Raw genomic sequence first — 12,501 nt, forward strand, 5'->3', positions numbered from 1 at the left:
GAAACACAGTGACCTTTCATGACCACCCCTCTATACATGTCTTTTGCCTGTATAAAAGCATTCTATGCCTTTCCAATTTCTCTGTGATAATAAAAATCAACATTAATATGGTATGGCCAAATCTACTTCTCCAGACTCATCAAATTAAGTCTTTACCAATTTTGCCTCAGAAATATGTTAGTATTAATTACTAATAAAATGAAATCATTGTATCCCATTAAATGTTTCACTTGAACCAAAATGATTCACAGATAACATCCAATAAAAAGACCCTGCAATGCATATAAGTATTTGTGCTGAAAATCCTGCCTAATTTCCTACTAGGGAGTTTAAGTGAATAATCTGAAATTTAGTACAGGTTTTCTAATAATACTGTCTTAATCCAAAAACACACGAAAAAAGATGAAACCCTGTACCACCTTGAAGATGTGGAGAAATTTTAGTTCCATGTCGGACTAGAGGGCGCTTAATAAAGTGTGCAGATAAATTATCAGAGTCAATTTTTCATTGAACAGGTAAAATACATTATTTTTGATAAACAATTTTAATACAATAAGAAGACAGGAAAAGTTATCTTCACATAAACCCAACTCTCATTGTAGCAATAATTCAGAATTAAAATATGAAACAAGTTTCATAATCAAGTTATGCTTTGTGCATGGATTGATTTTGTATAATATTAATAGATTCTGTGTCATTTTTATTTCATATATTTTTAGAATCAAGACCAAATGCTTCCCTTTGCTTACTTATTATAAAGAATCTAAAATCTCCAGGATTAAATTTGTATGATTTATATAAGAATGAATCAGAAAGTTTCTTAGTGTAAATTTAATTCTGCGAATCACATGATACAGGCTTTAACTTCTTACTCACATTTTTCTTAGCTATTGTGATATCTCTTTTATTTTTCAGAATACAGTAGAGAGCAAGAAAGTAGATATCCCCAGATTACCAATTATACCTTTGTTTTCTATTTTAAATAACAAGAGATACAAAATTAGCTCATACTAGTCAACAAGTACCATTTTTTTAATCGGACAGGAAAATTGGGAATATTACTTTTGTCTAGAGAATATTTGAATTTTTTCAAATTCTTTATTGTGATTTAGTGATTATATAATTTCCCAATTTTCACAGTATTGTGGGATAGTGATGTTTAGTTAAAGTCACAGCAATTCTAACTTTCATGGGGCAAATTGTCTATCATGGTTTATAACATTTATGAGTTCTATGAGCTTTGCAATACAGTTATTTCTTCCACATTGGGTGATATCTACATTTCTTTTGTTTTGCATAGCATCAGCTATTTCCTCTTTTCTACTTGTTCCCTCCATCCCATTGCTGCCATTGAGTTGCTTAGTTCAAGGCTAACATGCTCATTTGTATAGTATTTCAATTTTGTTTATATTTTAAATTTGAATAATGTTAGAAAATGGGAAGCAATTTTATTTTGACTATACTAGAAAAATATCAACTCAAGAAGGTAACAAAAATATTTAGCAACACTTGACTCTTCACTTGTTTATATAATCAGAGCAAATAAACTAAATTGTTATTTTTGTGGAAATTGTTTTTTTGTAAATCATAAATACAAATGTACCATTAGTAAAACAGCTGATGATAAAAGTTAGTACATTTCCTGTGATGTTAGGAAAACGAACCCTCAAATATGTATTTTAATGTTTTTGTTTCTTTCATGCATGTGTTTCTAACGCATTTATAAGATTATTTCTTGGTTGCTTTGTATGTCCCTCCCCCACAGTGTAACCCCTGCTTTCACTATATTTGATGTCAGTATAACATGTGGAGGAGATGGGGACAAACAAGTCGTTTAAGGATTCAGGTGGACCTGTTGCAACAATGAGAAGTACAAAATGTCATGTCAAAACCAGCTTTACAATGTCCGAGATGGGGGTATGGTTGGGTGGGGGGGAGGGGGGAGGCTGGGAAGGGAGGTGAAGGGTAAACAAAGGAGGAGGCTGCAATGCTTGGTAAGAAATGTATGCATTATCCTGCCCATGTAATTGTAACCCCTCTGTACAGTATGTTCTCAAATAAAATAAAATAAAATTAAAAAAAAAAAAGTTAGTACATTTCCATTTTAAATGAATACAAAAGATATGCCTGTATTAACGTATTTTTGGAAAATTTGTAAAAAAAACTGCTTTGATTAGCTTTATGATAAACTATGTAAGCTGTACCATTTTCCACTCAAAATCAATATTCACTTTTAGACTTCATGATCTATTTCAGACATGTTGACCTTTCCACGGCATTTACTTCTGAACCTGGTGACAAGTAAATTCTGGTGTGGATATGAGTCCATCATCCTGAGATGAAGGTCAAATGGTATTTCTGCAAATGCTAACATATTTGACCTACAGGATCTGATCCATTCTCAGCCTTATTAACTGCTTAACTCTTATTAGGATTTTGACAATTTCTGTATATTAAATGAGAGTAGAATTAATTAATTTGATATGACAGCATTACCATTTTTACAGATTACCAAACATAATAAATGATGGGAAAAACTCATAAAGTATGCACATATGCTTACCATGAGGATAAAATGCTTGAATTTTCTTGCTGTGCTAGGATCAAGACACTGCTTGCAGTACATAGCTAAGAAGAACAGTAATTCCTTCCTTGAAGAACGTGACTGGAGGACTAGCTGATTACTTTATGGGAATGCACCTAAATGCCATAGCATACTCCAATGACACAATAATCCCTCTTCTTCACTTGATTTCAGAATGTAATTCCATCTCAGTGTTCTCTCTGCCTTACCCTGTATCCTCCAAAATTCACTCCCACTTGTGCTCCCCCAGTGCCATTCTTCCTTGTTAAATCTCATACTGATGTCTTATTGTTGTAGGATCTGAATTAGCAACACAGGGCAGGGAGATGGAAAATACGTATTTTATTTTTTAGTATTTTGATGGATATAAGGTAAAATTAAAATATTAAATTGTGATAAAATTTAAGGCCAATAAAAATGAAGATATTTAATAGATATAAATATTGAACTTTAATATATGTATATATATATATAAATTAGGTTTTAATATACCCATACATATTAAAGAAAAATTAACAAGTTAGTTGATATTTAATTATATTAATTTATGTATATGCTCCTCATTAGTGGCACAGAATACCAGTTCAGCACTATTCTCTTCCTAACAAGCACAAACCTTTTCAAAATGCTGTCCTCCAAATTGGGCCTGAAGGTCTTAATTTCCTCTTATGTTTTAATTCTATTTTTATTTTTAATGTCTCTTACTGTTGGTACAGCTAAAAATCGGAGAAGCCACATTTTGAGACATTGAATCTTGGAGTCTTTATTAAAAGGCTGTCGGCTGCTTGGTGGATTCCTGTCTCAAAGACCAGCAGCCAGCAAATAGACTTAACACTGTTAGGAAATTGAGCCTTGAAGGCCAGAGAGGAAAGAAGGAACAAAAACAATACAAAGAAACCAATTCAGCTCCAGTGGAGAACTGAAGTGGGACACCACGGTTTCTTGAGAACTGACAGGAGAGAGGAGGCAGGACAAAAACACGGAGACCAGGATATGGTGTAATTGCGCCTGGGCTGTTCCAGGCTTAAATAGCAGGGTCACAGGAAACTCAAGTCCCAGGCACTGGACTGACAGGGTGAGTAACCTATCATTTAAGTGCCCACCCCTGCCTCCAGGAATTCAGGCATGCCCATCACCTGGGTTGTGGGAGCTACGCCTTCTCCACCCACCATGAAGACAAGATGCAAAACCCTACCATCCACCATATGGCCAAGATGCCCGCCAGACCTGATCTACCTACTTCAGCATTGTCTACATTTAAGCAATCCTCAGAAGGATAGGTTAATAAGCCTTAGACAAGGGATGGTAGAGATCGCTTTCTTCCACATTTCATCAGAATTGAACTCAATTACATGGCTTCACATAGCAAATGAAGCTGGGTCAGCTTTTACACTACCTTCTCAAGTTTCACTTAAATTACAACATCTGTGAAAGTTTAACTTAATTCAATTGTTTGCATCAGTCTAAGCCATAGTACCTGCTCACCATTTTTGATATAACTTTCTTTTTTATATTTTTTTAGTTTTCCTGGGTGTCTGATGAGACAAAAAGAAATGTTTTTTTTAAGACTTATATAGTACTGAGTCCATCATGACAATATTGTTTCTTAAATACACTCTATGCATAAGTCATAGGATATAAAATTACTAAATTCAACTTATAACTTAGAATAACAGGTAAATTGAGACAATCCAGGGCAAGTTTACAGTTTTTAGAAAAGGCTTGGAAGGTCAAGGTTTTCTTATTTCTACTTCTGTGACTGCCTTTAATTATAGCCCCAATTAATTGGTTAGCTTTTGGTTCTTAGTGTTAACAGCTTTATTAATAGAATCTATTTGTAGTTAGCTGTTACACCCACAGATGGTATTACATGGTAACTTTTCCTTTGAATAAAGCATTTGTGGTTTTTAAATGTAATATTGAACAATGACACTTAACAAAGAAAGTGGAATCTATCTATGACCTTGATCTCAGTGCCTCATCATTTTAGCTAAAAGAGATAAGGAGCAGTGCACTATTTTGAGATGTCTAGAAGCATGCTTCTATTAATAAGAAGTGAGCTCGCCATGAAAACCCAGAAAGGAACAACGTCCTTTTTTAAAGGGGAGTTGTCACTATACCAGAAACTTCTCTTGGGGTTTCAAAGGAATGACTAGATTTGAGGCAAGTGTTTTTGGAAAACAAAATCTTTTGTTGGTTTGAAACTGTGAGGCTTGGTTTTGATGTAGAACATAGAGTAATATACTTTTGATAAGTAACATGACTACTAGTAAAGTTAGTGATTTTTCATTTGTTTAGTTCTTAAGAACATCAATGTTATACATAGTCAGAGAAGTTCCTCCAAAAGCAAGAAATAAAGTATATTCCTTACCAATTTCAAGTCCACAGCTTACCATAGAATACAAATGAAGAGAAATGGTAATAGACGTACAGGAGAAAAATATGAACTTTGAATCATATTGAGTGAGGATTTTTGTTTTACGTAGTTACATGTAACTGGCTTGTATATGTGCTATTGTCCAGTAATAGCATAAATAATTTAAATTAGTGCTAGAATACTGTAAAGGTAAATTTTTATGACAGGAGAAAATCATTTGGTTTGTGATATATCCGGTACCTCATTCCTTCATACCCTCACCACAAATTCTATAAACTCCTCTATGATCTCCAATTTAAGATTATAGAGAAGTTTTCTTCGTTTTAAATTAGGATCAAATCCGGACTCCCAATTCATCTCAAGATAGACTAAACTACTGAAGTATAGTGCAGATTCAAATGTCAATTATTATTGTATATGCATTTACTCTTAGATGTAGATAATCTCTTTTATGCTTTGGGGGGAATGGCCTAAGTTTGATATTGCCTTCATGATGTAGCTCCGAACTATTCAGGTATAGTTAGTTATCTATTCAACTTCCTTCCTCAATGTTGTTTTTACAGTGTTTTTTTAAGCCATTTTGATGAATAACTTTATTTTTATAAGCAGAAACTACTAATGATATATTTTCATAATGGAAGTCAGTCACCAGCAATTAAAAACAGTAATCATCCCTAGCTTCAAAAAAGTTTGTACTAATGAGACATTTTTTATATAACTATATATCTCTTTCAGGACTGTGTGCCACCTATAGGTAATGGATTTGCTGAAAATATAATGAAATAAAAATTACTATATGATTTGTTTATAATTGTATGAGAGTAAACAGATTTGGAATGTTGATATTTTATCTATAGAGACCCAGACAAAGACAAACATGAATCTATCTATCTATCTATCTATCTATCTATCTATCTAATTTATCAATCATCCCTTGATAAACAATTGGATTACATTTGTAAATGGAAGATTTGGGAAGATAATTAGAATTAGATGAGATTAAAAAGTACGCACCCATCAATTGATTTGTTGTCTCTTAGAAAATGTAAGCTTGTGGCCTCTCTGTCTCTGTCTCTGTCTATCTGTCTGTCTGTCTGTCTCTCTCTCTCTTTTATACAACAGGGAGATAGCTTTCTGTTAGTGATTAAGAAAGACCAAGCCTGGCATAGGGGAAGCATGATCTTGAACCTTTTTGTCTCAATATAGTAACAGTGAAAATATAAGTACCTGTTTTTCTTAAATCACTCAATTTATGGCATTTGATTTTAGCACTGTCTGACTAATTAAGTCACCTATAAAATATAATACATAATAACATGAAAATATACAGAAAGACTGATTAGATGAAAATGTCATTGCAGAGTACCTTTTAGAAATGGGTATACATTGCCAGATATACCACAGCTGGCTATAATGAGAAACTGAAAGTCAACATCTCCTTATTGAGATCATTAATGAATTAGAATTGGAAGACAAAAGTACAATGTTATATATATTTTTGCCAAGCTTGCTTTTGCTATTTTGAAACAAGCCATGATTTCTTACAGCATTAGTTAAATAGGTATTTCTTGTACTAAATTTTCATGTTCAAAACATTAAATGTTAAAACACATAGTAATTTTGAAATCAATCTGGAATTAGAAGCCAATCTTATCATTAGGTACATATTATATCAATTTGGAGTGTTCACCAAATTATATTACATAGTTCACTTATCTTAAACTTCATGGGAATCAATACCTGTATTCCTCTTGTGTGAATCGTGGGATTTCTCCGGGGTGTAAGACAAGAATTTTCACTGTGGCACTGCTTGACATTACTGGCTCACCATCATCAAAAGCAACAACCACCAACTTAAAGAGTTAGAAAAATCCATGTTAAAGATTAAAACCAGGAAGAAAATGAAAGCATCATTAGATATTTAAAATATTAATCATTGGGCCATTTGCTAGTGGCTACTGTCTATTATCCTAGTTATTCAAGAAGATGACCGCTGAGGATTGCAGTTCAAAGACAAAATGGGCAGGAAAGACCATGAGACTCTTATCACCAAAATCCAGAAATGAAATTGTGGCCAGGAGCCAGGCGCCGGTGGCTCATGCCTGTAATCCTAGCTACTCAGGCTGAGATCTGAGGATGGCGGTTCAAAGCCAGCCCGGGCAGGAAAGTCCATGAGACTCTTTATCTCCAATAAAAAACACTAGAAAACCAGAAGTGGCGCTGTTGCTCAAGTAGAGCGCTCACCTTGAGCTGAAGAGCTGAGGGACAGCGCCCAAGCCCAGAGTTCAAGCCCCAAGACCGACCAACCCCCCCCCATCCAAAAAAAAAGAAAAAGAAATTGTGGCCAGGTGGTAAAGTGCTACCAAAAAAAAAGAAGAAGAAGAAGAAAGAAAAGAGAAGAAGATAAGGAAAATTCCCCATGTCTTTAGTTCAAGCTACTGAACTGACACAAAACAAATAAAAATAAATAAAATATTAATAATTGGGAATTCTAGTCCCAGTAGTGGAAGCAATGCTCATTTTTATTCTACCCAAGAGGTACATCCACATGCAATCTTTACAGAAAATTGCATTTTTATTTGCCTGTACCAAAAACTCAAAAATGTTAGTATCTGCATTGGGAAGGTGGCTCAGTGGTAGAGTGCTTGCCTTGCATTCATGAGGCTCTGGGTTCAATTCCTCTGCACCACATAAGCAAAAAAAGGACCCAGGAGTGGTGCTGTTGTTCAAGTGGTAGAGCTCTAGCCTTGAGCTGGGGAGCTGAGGGACAGTGTCCAGGCCCAGAGTTCAGGCCCCATGACCGGACCCCCCCTCAAAAAAAATGTTAGTAACTCTATTCAACAGGCACACACACACACACACACACACACACACACACACACACACACACACGACTATCAATAAAACCAGGAGCACGATATAACCTTTCTCCAATTTACCAACTATTCCCTGAAACTCTGCTGCTGCTTACAATAAACACATTCCTTTTCTTGCTTCAACACACTTATTTAAAAAAGTGTTAAATTCAGTCACATCAATAGCAAAAACCTAATGAGTTGGTCTATAAGAGGAAATTAATTTTCCAGTGAGTTAATTGTGTACAAGATAACAGAAAACTACTGCTAAACTGTAGAAGATAAAATTGGAAATCTTTACAGTTTAACACATTTGGTTACAGAACCCTTCAAAATACACTATAAAAATAAAGTTCATGCAGTGTAGCAGAAATAATTCAAACAATACAAACTAAAATTTTATCCTGATGATGTGATATCTATATATGTTTGTGACCACAGTAGGTTTATAACAGATGACTATCTTTAATAATGAAATCACACAAAGAACATTTGTACTGTTTATTTTAAGGCATGGCATCATTTTCAAAATTCTTTCTCTGAAATAAATGTTCCTTTTAAATAGTCAGATTACTAATTTAATGTAAGTCAATGTATATATAGAAGCCCATAACCCAGCCTCATCCTGAAAGTCACAGTTAATATCACTGGTTTGATACCAATTAATAAGCAGAATAGTTTTCCCAAACAATGTTAAAGTTATGTGAGGCAGAGTGGTTATTGATATTCAGAAGGTTAAATAAGCAAGGAGTTTCAAAGGCTTTATTCACAGTGACAAAATTAATCCTATGACTGAAAAAGTGGAAATGCTTAGAAAGTAATAAAATAGATTACTTCACATAGTTAATAATCATATCATTAAAAAAGTAGCATTAGTAGAGTTGGTCAGTTTGAGCAATATGTAAATGAGTTGAAAATACTATATATGATATGATCATGTTATTTTAAAACATATTTTATAATTGCATTTATTTATCATAAGAATAAAAATAAAAATAAAAATGATGCTATCTAATCTTTTTTTTTCTTTTTTCTTAACTTTTCACCCTAAGTTTCTGTGAAGAGATTATGCTTTATAATTCAAAAGATTAAAGTGAGAAAATGGGAAGATAAAAATACAATATTGACATTTCTCAAGATAAACTTTCAATCAAAAGTTAAATGTCAAATAAAATAAAGAAAATGACTCACTGACCTTAAAAATAGTCGTGGGTTCTTCATTAAGATTGACTCGAGTTATTACTCTTCCAGAATCTTCTTCTACATCAAAAATACTAGCAGGGTAAGGAAATTGCACATCATCAACTCTGTACCTTACACGACTTGCAGGTAACCCCTAAAATGAAATGACCCATCATTAATCCATTGTACAGAATGAAAACAAATGTATTTTTTTAAAGAGTGGTCTCATAGAAACAAACAAGTTATAAACACATTATTTTTTATTTTTGTATACTCAGGGTTGAAATGTAGCCAAAGATTTAATTCTTATAACTTATGATAAATCAATGTGAATTAAGTAAGTGCTAAATTGCTATAGGCCAATTGCATTATCTATATAACAAAACATTAGCAGTTTGTAATGAATATCTACTATTCCATATTCTTTTATATCATAGGAATCATGTCTACTTTCCAAACACCTAGTGTCTCTCTAACATGTTATTGTTTGTCACAATAATGTTATTTTTACTTATACTTAACTGTATGAGACTCAGAAAATGATGAAGTATAGAAAAATGTGTTTAAGTGCAGGCATGTACATAGAATAAGAAGCAGCAAAAAATTTACTATCTATTCTGTGCTGATTAACATGTTAAATGTTTACATGAATCACTTAAATTAATCCATATAAGATACTTTAAGGTAACAATGATAGAAGAGATGGAAGCAGTAATAATAAACTAATGACAACTAACATTTGTTGAATATTCACTATGTGCAAAAATTGTGATGATGCCTGTGTACTCCATTACCCATTTTGTTTCTAAAGAACCTGATACTCGCAGGAACATGAACAATGCATCTTGGTCTCAAAATCAGGCCTAATATATATTAGAACACCAAATAAAAACCATCCTAAAAGAAGAAAGAGTTGATAATTTTGAAACAGTATCAAAAACCATAATAATGAAAATGGTCTAAATTTTATTGGATATCCTCACATAAATTATGTCTTTGACCGATTTTATTTTGGATTATTTAGAATGCAAATGAGAGTTAGCCCTTTAATATTTTTAGTGCTAAGGATGGTAAATCTCTTACTTCTTAAAACTCAGAGTGTAGACACAAAACTATTATGCCCAAGTTTTCCTTCAACCCTATGCCTCTTACACTATAGTTATTCACAGAGGAAAAAAAATATAATTGGCATTATCATAATGTAGGAAAGATAACATGTCTCAACATGTTTTCTGATATATAATGGGAATATAAGATAGGATTATGGTCCAAGCCAACCCAGGCATTTCTGCCTCAGCTGTGACTAACAAAAAGGGCTGGGAGAAAGATCATGTGGTAGAGTGCCTCCCTAGAAAAGCAGACTTTCAGTTCAAACTCTCATGTTAAAAATAGATGGGAAAAAAAGAAAAATAAAAAAAGTAAAGGGAAAGGGAAAAGCTAGGTGTCAGCATCTTACACCTGTAATCCTTGTTTGAGGCTGGCTGAGGTAGAAAAACTCATTAGAATTTATCTACCAATTAACTAACAAAAGACATGCATTTATTCAATGATATTGTGTCAGCCTATTAAGCAAACCAACCAGGCAAGCACGAGATTTTGAGTTCAAACCAGAGTAACACCAGGAAGAAAAGAGAAAGTAAGTAGATATCCACTTAATTTTATTCTGTAGTCAATGAATTCATTAAAATATGTCTTCCCTGATTCAGGTATTTAGATATTTGGAATAAAAGGAAATTCATATAGTAAATTTACACAATGTAAAATTTCAAATGGAGAGTACACAATTGGAAGCAATACAATTGCTCCAAAGTTAGCAGTCCATCCCATAATTTGCAAAATATCATGACTGAAAAAGGCCTTTAGTTTGTTTAATTTTCTTTATAGCCTATTCTACCGTTGTAGTTATCTTGAGGAGGGAGTCTTTTTAAATATATATTTTATTGTAAAGATACTGTACAGAAGGGTTATAGTTACATGGGCAAGGTAATGAATCCATTTCCTATGGAGGATTGTTATACTCTCCTTTATATTTCTCCTACCATCTCTTTCCTCCCTACCTCCCCAACTCCTCCTTCCCCTCTCCCACCCTCCCACCACCCTGCAAAGTTGTAAAGTTCATTTTCAACATACTGTCTTGTACATCTCATTGTTACAATGGGTCATCCTGTAACCTTATTTCAGCATTTTGTTATGTCCCTTCCCATCCCCAAATTAGATAAATGTATATACAAGATACAGAGCACCAGAATCAAATACAGTGACAACAGAGGTTGTATACCATGGGGGAAGAATTCTATGCCTACATCAGAAAGAATGATACCACCCCATTTGTTAGGAAATGTGAAGACTTGGAAAAAATTAAGTGAAGTAAGTCAGACTCAAAGAAACATAGGTCCCACTGTTTCCCTTATCTGTAATAATTAGTATATGTCTAGGACAAGCGGAAGAGGTCAAAAGCTATGTATGTATGACCATATAAGCTGATGCTAAGCAAAATGAACCCCAAGTTAGGGACACAAGAGGTTTTTATCTTTGTTGCTGTTCTTAATGTACTTATAATGTACAAAATGAGAAGGGAGTCTTAAAGGTCAAAAATTGCAGGAAGAATTTATCAAGATATAAACATTGATTTAATAGGAATGCTGAAAAAATTGTGCACAGTGAGTTTTCTCAGAAGGCAGTGGTGTCTAAGGTGGAATTTCCTATTATTCTTTACCTCAGATTCTTTTGAAGGGTAAATGATGTTGAAGTACTTCTTTAATATTTATGGAAATTGAGGGCATGTGAGAATCAAAGCAAAAGAGCTTTTTAAAATGTCCTAATTTACCATGGAATTTATCACTATAAATTAAGAACAGCCCATCATATGGAGGAGTATGCCTTCAGATATTCAGGTTTTAGAAGTGTGAAAGAGCTGGTTCAGCAATCTTATACTTACCACTATATGTCTATGATATATGTACATATATATGCATACCTAAATTAGATACTGAAAATATTTGCTATATGATAAATATCTGAGGATCTTTTATTTGCCATAAGATAAAAACTAGCTAACCTTGTTATCCATAAATCTCACATATCCATTTCAAACTGATCTCTATATTATCTATGATTAGCTTATTATTCTTTCTGCATTATTTTGATCAACTACTTATCTTTATATGTCTGGAAGAAAATCTTGATTCAGTTTGATTGTGACTTTATTTGGTCTGTGATTTTCATTGCTAGGTGCAATAGTTGTCAATTATATGACTTTAATGTTTTCATGTGTTTCCATTGTCAATCTGGATTGTTTGCATTTTTAATGATGGTAACAGACATCAACTAATCTTCTGCTTTTATTATCTTATAGAATAAAAATTGTGGGGCTGGGAAGGTGGCTCAGTGGTAGAGCGCTTGCCTTGCATGCATGAGGCCCTGGGTTCGATTCCTGAGTACCACAGAAGCAAAAAGAAAAAAAAAGCAGGAAGTGGCGCTGTGGCTCAAGAGGTAAAGTGCTA

The 12,501-nt window shown here is 33.5% G+C and overlaps 1 protein-coding gene across 12 annotated transcripts in view; it reads right to left on the reverse strand.

Annotated features, from left to right (window-relative positions):
* The window catches only part of Pcdh15 (protocadherin related 15), a 450,667-nt gene that overhangs the window by 98,450 nt on the left and 339,716 nt on the right, over window positions 1–12,501 (reverse strand). For all 12 annotated transcript variants that reach the window (XM_042696488.1, XM_042696486.1, XM_042696489.1 and 9 more), the window contains 2 exons: window positions 9,012–9,152; window positions 6,702–6,814 (listed from right to left, as the gene is read on the reverse strand). In XM_042696488.1, the coding sequence (XP_042552422.1) occupies window positions 6,702–6,814; window positions 9,012–9,152 (254 nt within the window). The remainder of the gene's footprint in view (window positions 1–6,701; window positions 6,815–9,011; window positions 9,153–12,501) is intronic.

The sequence above is a fragment of the Dipodomys spectabilis genome, unplaced genomic scaffold (assembly GCF_019054845.1).
Source record: "Dipodomys spectabilis isolate Male_0828 unplaced genomic scaffold, ASM1905484v1 ptg000207l, whole genome shotgun sequence".
NCBI lineage: Eukaryota > Metazoa > Chordata > Mammalia > Rodentia > Heteromyidae > Dipodomys > Dipodomys spectabilis.